The 17,825-nt window shown below is 49.0% G+C and overlaps 2 protein-coding genes across 2 annotated transcripts in view; one reads left to right on the forward strand and one right to left on the reverse strand.

The window, feature by feature from the left end:
* Window positions 1–13,120, forward strand: part of DTX4 (deltex E3 ubiquitin ligase 4) — a 32,858-nt gene extending 19,738 nt beyond the window's left edge. Inside the window, exons 7-9 of the mRNA XM_006220302.3 lie at window positions 1,038–1,199; window positions 5,561–5,650; window positions 9,281–13,120. Coding sequence (XP_006220364.2) covers window positions 1,038–1,199; window positions 5,561–5,650; window positions 9,281–9,514 — 486 coding nt within the window. The 3' untranslated portion in view covers window positions 9,515–13,120. The remainder of the gene's footprint in view (window positions 1–1,037; window positions 1,200–5,560; window positions 5,651–9,280) is intronic.
* A 236-nt stretch (window positions 13,121–13,356) lies between these two features.
* On the reverse strand, window positions 13,357–17,548 carry LOC102531256 (macrophage-expressed gene 1 protein). Its single transcript, XM_006214906.4, has one exon. It carries the CDS (start codon window positions 17,455–17,457, stop codon window positions 15,304–15,306), a length of 2,154 nt encoding a protein of 717 aa, XP_006214968.2. The 5' UTR covers window positions 17,458–17,548; the 3' UTR covers window positions 13,357–15,303.
* Window positions 17,549–17,825: the final 277 nt, after the last annotated feature.

Here is a 17,825-nt window from a genome sequence, read left to right on the forward strand (position 1 = left end):
ATTATTGATGGACCCTGCATCTCTGTCTCCCCTGTTCACTTAAGGATTTTATCAGGACTTTGCATTTTAAGAGGTTATTTTGGGTTTAAAGGGGTTTCTTAGCACAGTCATTCCCTTTTTGACAACTGTATTCAAGACTAACCTAGTAGCTTTGCATTTATTTCCATGGTGCTTCAAAAACATTGAAGACACTATCCTTTATTCTCTTTTGCCCTAATGAATCTTTTGAAGCATGCATTTCTTATTTTCTTTATGCAGAAGAGGGGAGAAAAGGGCCCAGAGAGAATTGGAATGACTCATCCAATGTCACGAAGCAAGTTAAGGCCAGAGCAGAGAGCGGGACCCTGGTGTCTATCTCCCAAGCCTTGGATTCCCATCCTTTGATCATATGAAGTAACCTCTGTTGCCCTGAATCCATCTGTTCCTTTAAATGAGTAGAGCTTAAATTGAAATGTCCTTAAATAGCCCCGCAGAGGATGCCAGTCTTCCCGAGGAGACACAGATGTCCTGGAGAGCTCTGGTCCCAGCTGTGTGATAGCGCTTTTTGCACACATCATTCCCTGCCCACTCATGCTTTCCTTTTCCTCACTCCCTTTCTTTTGTGAGCCTGGGGATAGGATTTACTGTCCAGACTCCCCACCCTGGCTCTTCTCCCACCTCTCCAAGCAACACCTTACTAGGTCCTGCTACCAAGCCATGACCCCTCCCATCACTGTCTCCAGAGTCTCCCACTTTCCCCTCCAACAGAACCCTGTGTGCAGAGCAGAGCCTGGTCTCCTCAAGGATGTGGTCTCTCTCGCATGTCCCTTAGCACGGAGCATGGGGCTGTTGTGGAATTTTCCTTCTGTCACTTTGGAGAAAGCTTCAACTTTCATGGCTGAGGTAGCCAGGCAGGCGGGCAGCTAGGGTCTGTTACTGGTTTAGGAGCATTTTGTCCCCCACCTCCGCCCTGTGTCTCTGGTACCTTTTGGGGTCGGGTGGGGAGGTCCTTACCCAAACTGTTTCCCACACTGGTCACTCCTGCCTTGTCTCTTCAGGATGGGAGTTTGCAGTGTCCAACCTGTAAGACCATTTACGGGGTGAAGACAGGTACCCAGCCTCCAGGGAAGATGGAGTACCACCTCATCCCCCACTCCCTGCCTGGCCACCCGGACTGCAAAACCATCCGGATCATCTACAGCATTCCGCCCGGCATTCAGGTGAGCCCGTCCTTGGCCACTGGCGTCTATCGTTTTTAAGTTGAAAGGTTTGCAGGTAAATGTCTTTAGTCCATTCAGGCTGCTGCAACAAAAGACCACAGACTGGGTGCTTTTCTTATTTAAGAAACTTTATTTCTTAAAGTTCTGGAGGCTGAGAAGTTCAGGGCCCAGGTGTCAGGAGATTCGGTGTCCGGTGACAGCGCTCTTCCTGGTTCATAGACCACCTATTCACTGTGTCCTCACAGGGCAGAAGCGGTGAGGGAGCCTCCCTCAGAATTAGAGATACTAATTCTGTTCATGATGGTTTCACTTTCATGACCTAATCACCTCCCAAAGGCCCCCTAATACCATCACAGTGGGGATTAAGTGTCAACATGTTAGTTTGTGGGGAACCCAAGCTTTCAATCTATAGCATTCCACTCATGGCTTTCCAAAGTTCATATCCTTCCTGCACAGAGTATATACATTCCATCCCTAGAGTTCCAGAATCTTTCTTTTTTTTTAATTGAGGTGGAGTTGATTTACAATGTTGTTTTTGTTTCTGGTGTATAGCAAGGTGATTGAGATATATATGTATATATACTATTTTTCATAAAAAGCTATTACAAGAAATTGAATGTAGTTCGCTGCGCTGTATAGTAGGTCCTTGTTGTTTATTTTGTATATAGTAATTAGTATCTGCAAATCCCAAACTCCTAATTTAGCACACCCCACCCTTTCCCCTTTGGTAACCATGAATTTGTTTTCTATGTCTGTGCCAGAAGTCTTAACTCATTCCAACATCCATTTTAAGGCCTAAGTCAGAAGTCTTTTCCAAATATCATCCGAATCAGATATGGGTGAGACTCAAGGTATGATTCATGCCAGGGTGAACCCGTGAAACCACACCAGGTATGTGGTAGAGCCTCACCAGACTCCGAATCACCTGACACCTTGATCTCGCACTTCCCAGCCTCGAGAACTGTGAAGAATGAATGCCTGTTGTTTAAAAGCCACCTAGTTTGTGGTATTTTGTTAGAGCAGCCTGAGCTGCTAAGATGATGTTATGCTATGAAAAAAATCCCCTTCCCACTCTAGTCCCCCATGTACCCAGCCTCACCCTTCCCCTCTCTCTTCCACTGTTCTCACTTTCTTAGGTATCCTTCCGGGGTATCCCCTCCTCCCGTTTTTACACAAAGGGTGACATATCACGACACACTGTGCTGCACCCTGCATTTTCAATGACAGTATAGTCTGTGGCTCTTCCCGTATCAGTACAGAGAGAGCTTCCTCCTTCTTTCTTAGCTCTGCATAAGAATCCATTGTCTAAATGAACCATCATTTATATGCAAACAGTCTCCATTTGATGGGCATGTGGATTGTTTCCAATCCTTTTTTTTACAACAAGTAATGTAATGAATAATAACTTCGCACGCGTGTGAGTGTATCTGTCGAATCATCTTCTAGAAGGGGAAGTTTTTTTGTTAAAGGGTATTTGGATTCATAATTTGAAAGATAGTCCTTGACTTTTGTAGGCATTTCTTTCCTCTTCTGATTCTTTGAAAGACAGTTGTAAGGAACAGATCGAACAGTTTTCTTGGCAGTAAATACCAGTATGTTCCTTCCTTCACACATTGAAGCTTTTTCTGAATATTCTAGGGTGCTTATGGGATTCATTTATTTAGCAAATGTTTATTAGTTTATCCTCCTTTCCTCCCTCCTCCTTGCTTTCCTCCGTGTTGTCTTTTATTTCACAAACGTTTGAGTGTGGACTGTGCGCCAGGCATGTTCAACCAAGTCCTCAATGCCCTGAAGTCCCCATTCTAGTGAGATGAGGAAGAAATAAAACAGGGAGATGTAACAGCTTGTGAAAGAATTGAACACAAAAACATGATTCTTCTTCGAGGGACTTACCAACTAGTCAGGCAGAAATAAATACACATCACTAAGCTCCAGAGTGAAAACTGATGTGCGTCATTGATAAAAGCTGTGGGAGGCTGTGTGGACAAGGGCAACGCAAAAGACATTCAAAATCCAATGGACCTGGGTTCAATTCCTGGCTCACTCTTCCTTAGCTGGAGATTTTGGACCTTGACAACTTGACCTTTCTGAGCCCCACTTCTGCGTGTGCACAGCTGGGAGCTTAATCTACAGGGGTATTTGTAAGGATGGGCAATACGATCATAGGTGCATCTTGTGGTCCCCAGGCACAGTACCAAGGTGCTCAGTACCTGGTCCCCATCATTATTGAGTATCCTACTTGCCAGGGTAAGGATGAGAGCCAATTCTGTCTTTCTGGTAGGGTCAGAGGAGACTTTCTGGGGCAGGGCACTCGCTCATAGAGCCATGAAAGACAGCATTTTTAGTTGGAGGACACAGCAGAGTTGCAGAGAAGAGAAAGTGGGGTGTGGAAGGCCCATAAGGAAGAGTGACATTTGGTTAAGACTTGCCAAAGTGGGAGAGGGGAGGAGGGAGCATGAAGGATGTGGAAGACAGATGAGGCAGTGAGGAAGAGCAGCCAGGTCATGGAAAGCCGTGAACACTAGGGTGAGGGCCGTGGACTTTCCTTGACAGGCTGGGAGAGGGAGGGGCTTCCCCGAAGGTTGCTGGGTATGTGGTTAGGATTATGGGAGGTCGTGTGATTGGAATTATGCTTTACGAAAGCCAGTCTGGCAAAGGAGTGAGGGATGACTGAGGGACCAATTAGGAGACCACTGCGATAATTCAGGTTCCAGTCATGGGGCCTGAACAAGGGAGGGGCCAGGACAAGGGAGAGCGAGATATGGTGGGATGCCGGGGCAAGTGAGACTTCTGGAATGACCCTAGGGCTGCCAGGGGGAAGGTAGGGACATGAATGATAATTTGGGCATCCTGGCCTTGTGGGAAGCAGGACAGACTGACGTGGACAAAGGTTGGGGGTGGGGCAGCCACCTGGAGGGATGTTCTTTTTTCAAAGTCTCCAAGGCTGAAGAATGGGGAGCCTGCACTGGGGTATAGAGGTGTCTGCATGCTACCTCTGCAGGTGCCATGGAAAACCCAACTTGTGCCAAAGGAAATGCATCTAGGCACTGTCCTTACAGCCCATAGATCACCCCTGAGAGCCAGCAGCAGGACACTCAGCGCCACGTCCATCCCCGGAGGGTCCAGGGACCACTAGCTGGGGCTGTCGTGAGGAGTGAAGACCTTTAAGCTCTGCCTTCACTGCAGAGAATGATTCTCAGGGGGAGAAGCTCTGAGCGGGGCCGAGGCAGAGTCGTGACTGCTCAGCTTGGCAGCCTGCCGGGTGCACACAGCCTGGCTGGGCCAGTGCCAGGCAGGCGTCTGTGTTGGCGGCACCACAGGCAAGTCCCGGGCAGGAGAAGAGCCGGCAGAGCCGTGGTCGGAATCAACCCTTGGTCAGGCAGCCTGACTTAGAAACAGCTGTGGCCACGGGGATGGCGTCTACGTGGAGTGATTTCACACGAATGTGAAATTCACAACTGTCAGATCCTGGGTCTCCCGGAAGACTTTGTTGCCTCTTTCCATTTCCAGCGATCTTTCCCTTCTCTGAGACCCGCTTGTATTTATCATGCTGCTCAGTTTGCAAAATTGTAGACGGTTCTGAACCAGGCTGTTAAAAAGATTTGTAGTCACATAATTATTAAATCGTTTTGGAAATTTTGTCCATAACAGGATGCATTTACTGATCCTCTGTGTGGGAGCTGTGCCGGGAGTGATGTGGAGTTATCAGTATTATCCTGACTTCGTTTGGAAGGGATTTTAGAACAGGGTTTCACAGACTCGGGGGGAACCAGGGAAGCTCAGAAATTATAGACAAACGTTTGTGTGTAGAGGGGGAAAATCTGTGCATTGTTACTGGGAGAAAGCCCCTCAGTTTTCATGAACTTCTCAAAGGGGCCTCTGGACCAATCCGAACTCTGATTAGGAAGCCTGGTTTTTGACTGAATTCTGCTTCAGTTTCTTTCCCACCCAGTGTCCTGAGACCAATCCTTATTGTTAAACAAAAAAGCAAACCAAAACCCCATGAGGACAAAGGAGAAAATCTACAAGAATTGTTCGGATAATTCTGATGGCATGGCTCATGGCTCACAAGCACTTGTGTTATTCTGAGTAGTTTAGGGTGGGGAATTAACACCCCAAGAGAGGGCTCTGGCTAACACAGCTGGGAGGCAGCTGCTCCGGGTGCAAATCCAGGTCCAGGGACTCCAGAATGCATGTGTTAAACCACTTCACCCACCGCAGTTTGAGTCTGTTCTCTGTCTAGACTCTGTGGCCATGATGATTGTCATCATTGTTTGAATCAGTCACAGCCTGCATCTCCCCCACCCCCCATCAAAAATAGTTTGGAAAACGCTCTTTGCTCTCTTTCTTTCTGCTTCCAGGGGCCAGAGCACCCAAATCCTGGGAAGAGTTTCAGCGCTCGTGGCTTCCCACGACACTGTTACCTCCCGGACAGCGAGAAAGGGAGAAAGGTAAGAGTGGGCTTCCAGGTAGGGCCAGCAAATTTGCATCTGTGTTGGGGCCCCAAGTTTGCTCCCTGTGATGCTGAACAGAACTGTGCATCTCTCTCCAGATGCACATGTAACAAAGGCTTAGTCGAGTCAACTAGAGATAAGGGTGGATATGAGTAGAATTTTATTTTCGCAGGGTGGTGATGGCTGGACGTTCGGCTTTTCCTCTCCCAGATTTTACAGGCAATAATTCATCTATTTTAGGATCCTTCCTCTAGGAAGGATCAGGTCCTGGGACAAGCACCAGTGCAACACCTAGGGGCCTTATATAAATGCAGAACCTCAGAACCTGCTTCATTCTGACAAGATCCCAGGTGATCTGACAGCACATCAAAGCTCGAGAAGCACTGCTCTGAAGCATGATTTCAATTTGTGGGATTTTATTGATTTACTTTTTATGAATACTTTGACTTTCCACAAAAGAGCAGAGGGAAAAATCACCGGGTTTCTGGATTCCTGGTGATTCCCAATTAGGCTTCAGTTGTTCTATGAACTCCAAAATTAGAACTAAAATTTCATGTTCATTTTTCTGTGGATAAGCCCAGAAAATCACTGGATTTTCAAAAGATTCCCTGATCTCAAAAAGGAAAAGAAGTGTTGATTTCTTGGATAAGAGGTGCATCTTAGTTAGCTTTCTCTAGGTCAAGCTGTGTAACAAACAACCTCTAAATTTCAGTGGCTTCCTTTGACCAGTGTTTATTTCTCATACACTTTGCTTGTTAATGGCTATGGCTTGGTTGCTGCTGGGGATCAGCTTTCATGTGCTCCATGTGGCTTCCTGTTCCGGAATCGAGGCTGAAGGCACATCCCTTCTGAGGTCCAACCTCTTCCCATAGGAGGGGGCAGAGGGCCCCGAGAGAATCCCAGCAGAAGCGTACCATCCCATTGAAGCTGCTCCTGGAAGCTTGTTACTTCCGCTCACCTTTCACAGGCCCCTGGCAAGTCATGCGTGAGGCAAAGAAGACGAGGAGAGGGTTGGTAGGGAGGCCCCTCGGGTCCCATGGCCAAGGGCGGCTATAGTCCCTCACGGGGCAGGAAGCAGACAGTCTGGAACAATGAGAGAATCAACCACGTCATCATGAAGAAATGCCCAGTGCAGTGTCTCCAGATTAGGACTCATGGTCAGTCCTGATACCCATTTGCCCTGAACAGCCGGATTCCTAAGTCTGAGCCCTAGAACTGCAGTCCCAGCTCCTGGCCAACTGCTGGCTAAATGTCTCCACCTCTTGCCAAGAGCTGCTCTTCTGCCAGGCCTCCCTCTTTATGTTAATGACATACCCTGAATCCCTGGGACAAAATTGGACACATGAACCATCTTGGATGCGGGCTCTGAACCGCCACATTCTTCCCTGAGCTGCCCTCCAAACCACTTGAATCCTTTCCTAATCCCGCCGCCACCCGCCTCGTTATCTGTCACCAGAACAGTGATCCTCAAACAGTTTCTAGCATCACATCTCCTTTGTTTAAAAGAATTAAAGTGGCATCAATCAATGATACTTCTATAAAAGTGTTTTTAATTAAAAACTTTTTAAAAAGAAAGAAAGTGAGAGAAAACAACAGAAAATTGTTTGGATGGCTTTGCCTTCCTTCTTCACAAGGATAGTCTCAGCTTAACATACGAGACCTACTGGTGTGGTCTGAGGCGTCCCCTCTCACTAATTCCTCACCCTCATCCTTCATGTCTGCCATTCCCAGGCCCTAACCTTGGGCTCCATTGCCAAGCAAGGTAATAAGAGCACGGGCTTTGGAGCCAGACCAGCGTGGGCTCAAATCCTCATTCTGACATTATCAGATGTGTGGGAACCGACATAATGTTTCCTTAAGCCTCAGTGTCTTAATCTATAAAAGAGTGGCGATCATTCTATCTGGGTGGACAAGATGCTATAAGAATTAAATGCAGCTAGCATTGACAAAATGCTCAATGTGATGGCAGCAATTTTAATTATCCATGAGTTGGGGGGTATTTATTGACTGTGTCTGCATGTCCTTCTCTACTCGTATACCTCAAGTCCTCCCCTCTCTTTGAGACTTGGCTCAGAAGCAGCCTCCTCCACGAGCTCAATACTGAGCCCCACTGGCGTGTCAGTGGAGTAATGACTGAGACCAAGGACTAAGTCAGACAGCCCTGAAATCAAAGCTTTCCCCCAGCACCTACCAGCTGTATGACCGAGGCCAGCCTTTCATGGTCTGAGCCTGTTTCCTCTTCTGCAGAGAAGGGATAATGAGCATCCTGTCTTATCCAATTATTATAAACACCACAGTGCCTGGCACTTGGTTAAGTAAAGACTCAGGAAATGGTAGCTCTTAGTTTCAATATCTGCTATTCTTATTGCTATAAGGATTCCCCACCTCTGGCTCATACCATGTTCACAGTCATTCAGTTTTGAACCCCACGCATTTTTATCAGGTGCCTTCTTCATGCTGGTCAGGGTGTCTGGCATTTGTCTTACTCAACAAATATTTTGTTTAATGTAGCTGAATGACAACACTCTGCATCTTTAACGCCTCTCTGAGTCTCACTTATATACTAGAGGCCATAATGGCACCTGTCAGACCTGCCTCAAAGGGAGGTTGTGAGGACCAGATGAGAAAATAGATATGAAATAGCCTGGAAGAGGTCAAAATGCTTCCACCATGTCCCTGGACAAATATCTCACAACTTTGGCTAAGTCAAAGCTACATTCAGTAAATTAATACCACATTCAGTTGGAGGTGGAGGAGGTGGAGGAGGTGGAGGTGGAGGAGCTGGAGGTGGTGGAGGTGGAGGTGGTGGTGGAGGAGGTGGAGGTGGAGGAGCTGGAGGTGGAGGAGGTGGAGGTGGAGGTGGTAGAGGAGGAGGAGGAGGTGGAGGAGCTGGAGGTGGTGGAGGTGGAGGTGGTGGTGGAGGAGGTGGAGGTGGAGGAGGTGGAGGTGGAGGAGCTGGTGGTGGAGGAGGCGGTGGGAAACACGGGTCAGAAGATCTCAGGTCATCAGTGCCTTGAATTCCTAGAGCCTATCTTTTAAAATGCAGCTATGATGTTGGTACCTAATACGTGTTGAGTGGATGTGCCAGGCATTACTGCCCAGGTGCTTTTCACCTAATGCCCTGTAAAGTGCTCCAAGCATTTAGAGGTAAATTGTATCACTGCCATTTTATATGTAGGGAAATTAAAGCCCAGAGAGTGATGGAACTCGTCCAAGGTCACACAGTTAGTAGGTGACAGAGTCAAGACTTAACCAGCAGGTCCATGACTCCACTTCTAAATCACTTTCTTTTATTATTATTATTATTATTATTATTATTATTATTATTAAATTGAAGTATAGTTGATTTACAATATTGTGTTAGTTTCTGGTGTACAGCAGCATTATGTGCAATAGCCAAGACATGGAAGCAACCTAAATGTCTATCAACAGATGACTGGACAGAGAAGATGTGGGGTATAAATACAATGGAATATTACTCAGCCAAGTCCCTTTCTGTTCACTGTGCTGCTTAGCGAATCACGACCCAGGAAGGGTTAGAACCCTTGGGAGGACTCTCAGCCATCCAAGGGCTAGTCTCTGACCCACACTGAATGTCGGGCTCTGATCTCCTGCCTTTTCTCTTAGGTCCTGAAGCTGCTGCTCGTGGCCTGGGATCGCCGCCTCATCTTTGCCATCGGTACGTCCAGCACCACGGGCGAGTCAGATACCGTCATCTGGAATGAGGTCCATCACAAGACAGAGTTTGGCTCTAATCTCACTGGCCATGGCTACCCAGATGCCAATTACCTGGATAATGTGCTGGCTGAACTGGCCGCCCAGGGCATTTCTGAGGACAGTGCTGCCCAGGAGAAAGACTGAGTTGGCGGGGCTTTGGGGTGGGAGGGGCCGCGGGGACCACAGGGCCAGAAGTGGGGAGAGTCAAGATGGAAGTGAGTGCCGTGCCCTCCTGGCTCCCTTGTCTCCCCTCTTGCCCTGCCTCCATCCCCCCATCCCCCGGCCACAGAGGGGAGCTAGATTGAATAAGATGGTGTCATTCACAAACCTCATCCAACACCAAGGGGACATGGGGTGAGGGCCATCCTCGGTCTGTTCCCATGGAGTTTTCGGTGCTGGGTAGGCAGGAAGCCCCTCGTCCCCCGAAGCAGGGGCATGGTCAGCACACCTGGGGCGTGGGCACTCCACACCCTGGCCTTGTGAAGCTGGAGGTTCAGTGCCTCCGCTGGCTTCCTGCTGCTTCCACTCTGCTTTGAGAGCGGAGTTTCTGCTTTTCTCTCCTCCGCTGGAGGTGAGAATCTCTCACTGTGCAAGATAAGGGTGGGCAAAGGGGTGAACCGTGAAACTGCTGTGACATCAGAAGTCGATGCCTCTGTGGACAGCGAGGGAGCACTTCTTGCCAAGAGGGTCCGGGCAGCCGGGCTTCTGGGAGCATGGTCAGCTCTCATCACAGTCCTGGCTCCCTGGGGCCCTCCCTCTTCCTCACACCTTTGACCTGTCCAAAGAGGCATCTGATTCTCTTGTGTGAATGGATGGACTCTGGGATTCCTCTCTGGGGCGGCATCCCCTGATGTTTCCAGCCCCTATCTGATCAGACCAGAGCCTGCATCCACTTAGCATCTGAACTGTCCTCAGGGAGAGGATCCCATGGCCTTCTTCCCAGCTCATCCCAGACCAGCGCAAAGATTCCATGAGTTTCATCAAGTCACTGTGAGTGGAGCCCAGGCTGGGCTCTGTGCCATCTGTGTATGTGCGTATACATGTGCGTACGTGTGTGTGCGTGTGCACGCCGCTGGCCCAGGTTGGTGGAGAGTCCCATCGTGTTTTCACGCTCTGTTTTGCAAGATGTCAAACCTCAGTTCTGATGGGGATGAAACAGCCAGGCTGTGGTCCCTTGACCTGCCTCACCCTTTGCCAACCCATCCCATTGTAAACTTGGACACAGCCAGAGACTTGGGGAGAGGTGGAAGGTGAGGGCTGGACTGACCCCTTTTTCTGCCTCTTTCAAGATCGGCTCCGAGCCAGTCTCCATCCAGTCTTGTTGCTACGAGGGCTTCAGTCTGTCTCCTCGAGCATTTGCTAATCAGAGCCTGGAGCTGGTGCTGAGCCCCCTCATCACCTTCACTGATCACAGGCCGACCCAGAGTGTGAGGGAGACTAGCTCATCCCCAACAGGGGTGGGACCACATTACGTTCCAGTCCATCCTGCTTCTGGGTTGCATCCCAGGACCCTGTCTGATTCTTCTCCGACATTCCTCTTACCTTCATCTCCCTCTAATGAAGGAACTGGGGGTCAGGGCGCAGAGAAGGAGGATCAAAGAAGGGAAACCCAAGTCTCCCTTTGAAAGTGGGTTCTTTGAACTACGTGTTTGGGGGAAGTTCCTCTGGATATCAATTTGAATTTATATACCTCATGTTTGGGGGGTTTGACGTATATATATATATATGCATATATCTAAATAATATTTGGAAGGTTTTGGATGCTAGAAAAATGGAAACAAAAGAACTTTCCAAAATGGTACTTATGTTATTCTGAGAGCCGGCTCCTGTTGGCATTCCTGTGGCCAGTGGGTTCCCAAGTGTTACCTAGCCCCTGGAAGCAGGCTGAGCTTCCTCCTTTAACAAATGGCCCTGGGGATGTTGATCAGCTATGGCAGAGGGTGCTCTAGCAGGAGGAATTGTTCCTGTAGTATTGGTTCCGGCCACTTCTACCAGACGGCAGCCATTTAACTCACCAGCAGACCAGGAGGTTACACTGAGTGTTCGCCGCACTAGGGGGCAGTTTCCTGCCACAGTCAGGAAGGAAACACCCGAACTCAGTGGAAGAGACATCCCTGCTGTGTTTAATGCCAAGCCCATGCCCTCTGCCAGGCTACCACGTGCCAGAGATGCTGGAGAGCCCCTCTGTAAGCTTGGTACCATCCCCACCTTCACTCAGCATCCTCGCCAAGGACCCACTGGCCTCCTCACTCACAGGAGATAAGGAAACAGATTGAAGGTCAGTGGATAGACACAGAGCTGTGCAGTAGGAGGTGGGGAAAGGAAGGAGAATGCCTTGACAACTGGCAGTGGGCAATGGGGAGAGACTGGTTTCCCCGCTGCAGGCAGAAGAAGGTGTGGGTGGAGAAGAGATCTGCCAAGAGCAGAAGGAAGAGGACGCAGGGAATGCGTCGGGCAAGCATTGTGCCGGGGGCAGTACCACTTTGAGAGTTAGTCTTCATACCTTCAAGCCTTTCCCCCTAGGATGCTGGTAGTGTCGGTGCCCCGTGTCTCTTCCTCTCTGAGGATGCTCGGTAGGGGCTGCCTCATCCTCATGCTGCTCTTCTTGGGGGTAGGACCTTCTGGGCAGAATGGGATCTTGGATTTCCTTTCTAACACTGTGCCAGGCAAGGCGGGGGGCATTCCTTCGCTCGCTCGCTCTCTCATGCCAGCCTGGAAAGGTAGTCTCGGGTTCGGTGAGAACCCTACCAGCAGAGGCTCTGTGCATCCCCCACTCTGACACGGGATGCTCTCCCACCGGAAGCCCTGCTGTGTTCCCCGCCCATGCAGGGACGCCCATGCCTTTCCTTTCATCGTCTTAAGCACCAGCAGCCTAGTTCCCCTTTCCTGAGTCTCCAGGGGTGACACGTGGGATTGGAGACAAACCTTGTTATAGGCTCATCCCTGAAAAGATGAACTGTGTATGTGTAGTTGCATGTGCCTTTGTGTTTTCATCCCCCCACCCCTTCCCCCTTTTGTAAAACTTGTACTTCTCTGTGGTTTTATACTTGGTCGGAAGTACTCGTCCTGGTATTGCACTGTTTGGGCATGAAAGGATTGGAGGAAGGTCCCGTGTGGTACAAGAAAGGGCCTTGTCCTCTTTGCTTGTCTGTGGTCACTGGCATTTGATGGGGAGCGGGGAGGGGTTGGTTCTGGGAGAGGGCAGGTGAATGTCCTAATGTGAATCTTTGTAACTGGTGTGTTTTGAGGTCCTTGCTGTGGCTCTGTGGGAGGACATCGCCACCTGGTGCTCATGAGGTGTATGTGCAGAACAATAAATGGCAAATGAACAACCACAAACTGCCGTTGTTGCTAACCTGCTTTCTGTAGATCGGTGCACCTACCTGGCAGGCATCGGGGTACTTCCCCGAGTCAGCAAGCAACCACAAGTCCTTCCGCTGAGTGGAAGAGTCCCTTCTTCTAATTTTCTTTCACCTTTTTTCTACCCACACATTTAACCAAGTAACCTGGCTTGACTTCTTGTTCCTCTAAAGAAACATACCATGTGGCAAGGGGGAAATGCAAGTGAAACTGTAGGGGAAAGACCATCTTAAAAACCATGAATGTTTGCTTCTTAAAGTTCTCTTCACCTGACGACAATATCATGTATGTTTCAATAGTTTACAGGCTGTTGTTTTTCAAACACATGTTTAATATTGATCATCCTGATACTAATGAGAACACAGAAATAAAATGCACTTGCAAAGCCTCGTTTGTCACCCAAATGCATCTCTGTTCCTGAAAGTCTACGGAGTGTGGTTTTCTTGGAAGCCCGGATTTGTCTTGGGCAGACCCCAGCCCGAGCGACACGGTCAGGAAAGCGGGACTCAGAAAGCAGACGCTGTGAACTCCCTCATCGGGGTTCTGACTGTGCAAAATGACTTGATGAATGTCAACCGCAAACCCTGTGCTTCTGGTTTCCTACGGATGAACAGTCAGACGGAGCGTCCCTCAAGTACACGTTTTAATGCATATTTATGTGCAATGTTGTTAGAAATACAAGTTTGTGAAGAGCTCTCTGTTTCAATGGGCAGTTAGCGCATTAAAAGCCTGGGAGCTTATAGATATACTTTGTCTCTCTGACTCAGTGGTCTTCAAAGATCTCATGGGGAAGTAAGTCAGCATTGGCAGGAAAGTGGTTAGCTTGGCTAAAACATACCCACAAAACACCCAGAGGTTAAGGTTAAGTTTTAATGCTTAAGAAGAAGCAGGGATAAGTTGAGAGGTTGCAGAAATCAGTGTTCCCGGCTGGGAGCAGGGCTCAAATTTTGTGAATCACTTCTCTGTATCACAGTGGGAGATGGATGAGTAAACCTCCCATCTTCCCGCAGGCGGGGATGCTTCAGGGTCCTCAGAAGAAGGACCTAGGAGAACATTCTTGATGGTGAATGTTAATGAAGAAAGGACAGATTATCTAATGACATTTGATTTGGTGAAGAACTATGTAACTTTTTAAAGTGTTGTGGAGGAACATTAATAGATTCACCCTAATTGTTACAATTAGGTGAGGCAGTTATTAAAACTGGGCAAAGCCTCAAATGCCAAGTAACAGCCATGCATCCTGCTAGATGTCCCAGGGAGGTCAGCCTGGAACTGAAATAAATGCGTCACAAGTGATGTCGGATGCCTTTTTTGCTTCATGTAAAATTATTGATTTGATCATGTCAGTCCCCTTTCTGCAGGAAAAAAAAAAGGCAGGGTACATAATTGGTAAAAATACTTCAACCTTCACTGTTGAGGTTTTGGGGAGGAAGGGGTGCCTAAGTGTGGGTTTACTTTGACTTCTTGGAGTTTTCCTTGTATCCCACTCCCAGAAAAATGCACGCCTCTTGTTGGAATGTGGGGGTGTGTGGGCGTGTGTGTGTGTTCAGGAGTGTGTGTGCACGGGATGGGGGGGTGGAGAGGGGAGCGGCCATCCACGGAGGAGGAGGGCTTTGTACCTTGGTAACAGAACATGAAATAGTAATGCCTGATATACCCAAAGCTGTAGCTGCTCCCTTTGCCCCATTTACGATGAGCTAAGGGGACGAAACCAGGGAACTGGTTGTGGGTAAGAATTCCTATCTCCCACGAGCACCAGAATCTTTTCCAGTTTTCACCATTTCTTCACTCATTCCTTGTCTCCAAACCATCCCTTCTCCCTTGACCTCCTAATAGAAGTTCATATGCTGTATTAATATTTTCTGAGGACTTTGTGATACTAGTATGAAGTCCAAGAGGGGCCTCGTCTAAGTAAGTCTTAACTGTGGAGAAGCTGGACCAGGTGGCTTGGAATAGGCACCATCTCTCCCTTCGGCTGATGCTGAGATGACCCATAGGAAGCGACGCAGTCCGCTGACGGAGATCCATCAAAACTGAAAACCATAGCCAAGTGGAACTTCCCGTGTCTCCTGGAGGCTGACAAAGCCCCAGGAGACACGGGAAGTTCCAGACAGCTTAAAACATACACACATATACACACAATGGTGGGAGAGTAGCACTCAAAGGAAGACATTCTTATAGCTCATGAATTGGAAATCTTAGCTGACCTCATATTAAATGCATTGCCTCCAAATCCAAATGTCAACCTTCTCCCTCCTCCCTTTTTGCACATATGCATGTAGGTGAAGATAATTAATAATGCAAGGTGAGAAAAGACACTCCCTTCATGTTTTAGTCCCCAAGGTGACTTGTGCTTAAAAAAAAATCACAGCAGCTCTCCAACCCCTCCCCAACCTTGTCCACGTACCTCCATTCATTTCCTGGCCCAGAGACATAAGGAGGTCACAAAGTTACACCTGCTTTCTGTTGTGCTTGAACTTCAATACTTAGGAAGGCAGCAGTGGAGAAAGGAAAAAGAAAGATGTGCCAGACGTTCTGGCTGGAGATGAGAGAAATGGTTTCCTGGGAGAAATCTAGGCTGGGCTCTGCTCCTGCTCTTGGTCATGGGTGTCTCCAGCCACTGTGGTGCCTGGGACAAAACTCTGCCTCTCATCCTGCAAGGTGAGGTAGCCCCTCTTCCTGTACTTCCGGATGCCAAAAATGGCCAAGACCATGACAGCTACCAGGATGGCCACGACTCCCAGGGTGATCCCGGCTGCTGCTCCTCCGGACAGGCCACTGCCATCCCCGTGGATGGTCTTCATGGCCCTGCGAAGCTCGAGCGGCTCTCCCAGCCTCCACAGGCGGGTCTGAGAATCTTTAATCCAGGATCTTGCAGTCTCACTATTGGTCACTATGACCGTGTTGGTGGCCACCTGACTCATGAGGGGTGGCCGACAGTAAGGTGGGAGCCTAGCAGGGGGCAGAGACCCTCCCGTAAAAAGCCCGGCCTTGATGCAGTAAGACACTTGGCACCCATCGCTGATGAGGGCTAGGTGCTGACTGAAACCCCCGGGACATGTTTTTAAGGAAGGTGCCCGTAAATCTCCAGTTACAGCAGAATCCACCAAGGGATTCCCAATGGTACAGCTAAAGAACCCACCAAAGGGGACTGAAAACCTGTATCCCATCTCATAGTCCTGAGAAGCACATACCTTGAGGTTTTCAAAAAGTCTCAATGGAAAATAGCCAGCCGGGCAGGACTGTGCATTGGTCAAAGGGTTTATGCTCTTCCCACTAAAGAGGCCCCCAAAAAGTAGTCCTGAGTTTTCTGCTACTTGGCCTCTGGCCACGCACCAAAACGCCCTAAATTCAGCCTTCGCCACTTGGAACACATCTTCACACACCGTCTTGCAGAAGATGAGGAAGGTGCACTTCCGTGGACATTCCAGGTGGTTATAACCCTCCTCGTGGATCTGGGATAGCAGGTGGATTGGGGAGTAGCCGGAGGGGCAGGAGAAATCGCCCGTGAGTGGGTTCTTCTGCTCCAAGTTTTGGCAGAGTGAGACAACCTCATTCCCTGAGAGCTGAGTGCATTCCTGATAAACTCCGCCAAAGGAGAAATTGGTCATTTTCCCCTCGCAAGAGCCATCATCAGTGTTAGCCTGGAAATTGAAGTTGGGCGAGTTGAGATCCGTGCATCCAGGGTAGGTGTTAAATGCATAATAGCGTCTCACAGCAGTTTCCACCGTCTTAGACAACTTTCTCACCAAGGGCCCCGGCAAGTCAGGCAGCATGTCAGGGTTGATGAAGAAATACAGAGGCAGGCCGGCGCGGTCTACGGCCACCAGGTGGTTGGTGATGCCCTGCTGCCAGGTCTGGAGGGTGATGCCTGGGTAAAAGGGAAGCCCTCCAATGCTTTGCACCCTGGAGTTGGTCCGGTTTGAGAGGTAGTTCTTGGTGAAGGCATTCTGCGAGGTGTAGTTCTCCTCAAATTTGAAGTTCACAATGTTTAGGAAGGTGATTCCCGCAGATGCAGTCACAGCACTGTGGCTGCTCTGGCTGTCCTGGAGGAAGGAGGATCTGATGTGGTCCTCTTGGATGAGGGCAGCTCCGGCATCCACGCTGGTGATGACATGGGTACCATAGTTGAGGACCAGGAGTTCTGCCAGGTAGGTGGCCATCCGCGTCTGGTTGTTCTCCAGACGATCAGAAATGTCCATGAGCTCCTTCTTAAATCCCAAGCTTAGTTCTGCATCTGGGTTGATTTTGACTGTGTAGACCAGGTTTCTTACTTGAACCTGGGTAGTTACAGCTTGGTCCTTCACCTGAAGGGTCTTCATCCTCTGGAACTCAGAGGAGAACTTGCCACTGACTTTGGAAAAAAGAGACAGCTCCGAGTTGATGGAGTAGGAGGTGCTGCTCTGGTAATTCACCCAGGACTCCAGGATTTTTGAGTTTATCTCCAGGTTGCTCTGTTTCTGGGGAATTGTAAATATTTCATCCGGGATGATGTACTGTCCGTCTTCTGTGGTCTGGCAGTGGGTGTAGGACAAGCCCATCACCCGTCCCATGTCCACATTCCGCAGATTATCCCAGCCACCTCCAGGTAAGACTCCCAGAACAGGTAGTTTTAAGGCATTCTTGCATTTTTGAAAGCCAGCCTCATCTGTCACTTCCAGAGGCATGTCCATTTTCGCCCATGCTGCCACTGCCCAGAGAAGGACAGCACCCCTGAAGCGGTTCATGGCTCAGAGAGCCCCAGCCGAACACACCAGTCCTAAGCAGCAGCCAGAGAGTTTGGGGCTAACTGAACTGAGTTACTGAAGCAGAGTTCAGCAATTCTCCTAAAGCCACCAGTTCCCCTTTAGGTTAATCTCATTGTAAAATGGGGAAATGAGAGTTGATTGGAAAACCTAAGGTCCCTCAGGACTGAAAAAAACTGTTGTACTAGATATGCAAACATAGCCCTAGATCCTTAACAGTTAACCCCCCTAACTGCCCCTCACCTCCCCCAGCCCCAGGCCGGTTACTCTGCAGTGGTCGTGGGCACTCAGAAATCTAAGTGCCACCACACACTGTACTGTCACCTCCACCAGAGCTTTCCATCTCTGAA

Source organism: Vicugna pacos, chromosome 10, assembly GCF_048564905.1.
Source record: "Vicugna pacos chromosome 10, VicPac4, whole genome shotgun sequence".
Taxonomy (NCBI): Eukaryota; Metazoa; Chordata; class Mammalia; order Artiodactyla; family Camelidae; genus Vicugna; species Vicugna pacos.

Bases quoted from the DNA above. Each gene is read 5' to 3' on its own strand.
- LOC102531256 (XM_006214906.4), bottom strand. From the start codon at position 17,457: ATGAACCGCTTCAGGGGTGCTGTCCTTCTCTGGGCAGTGGCAGCATGG.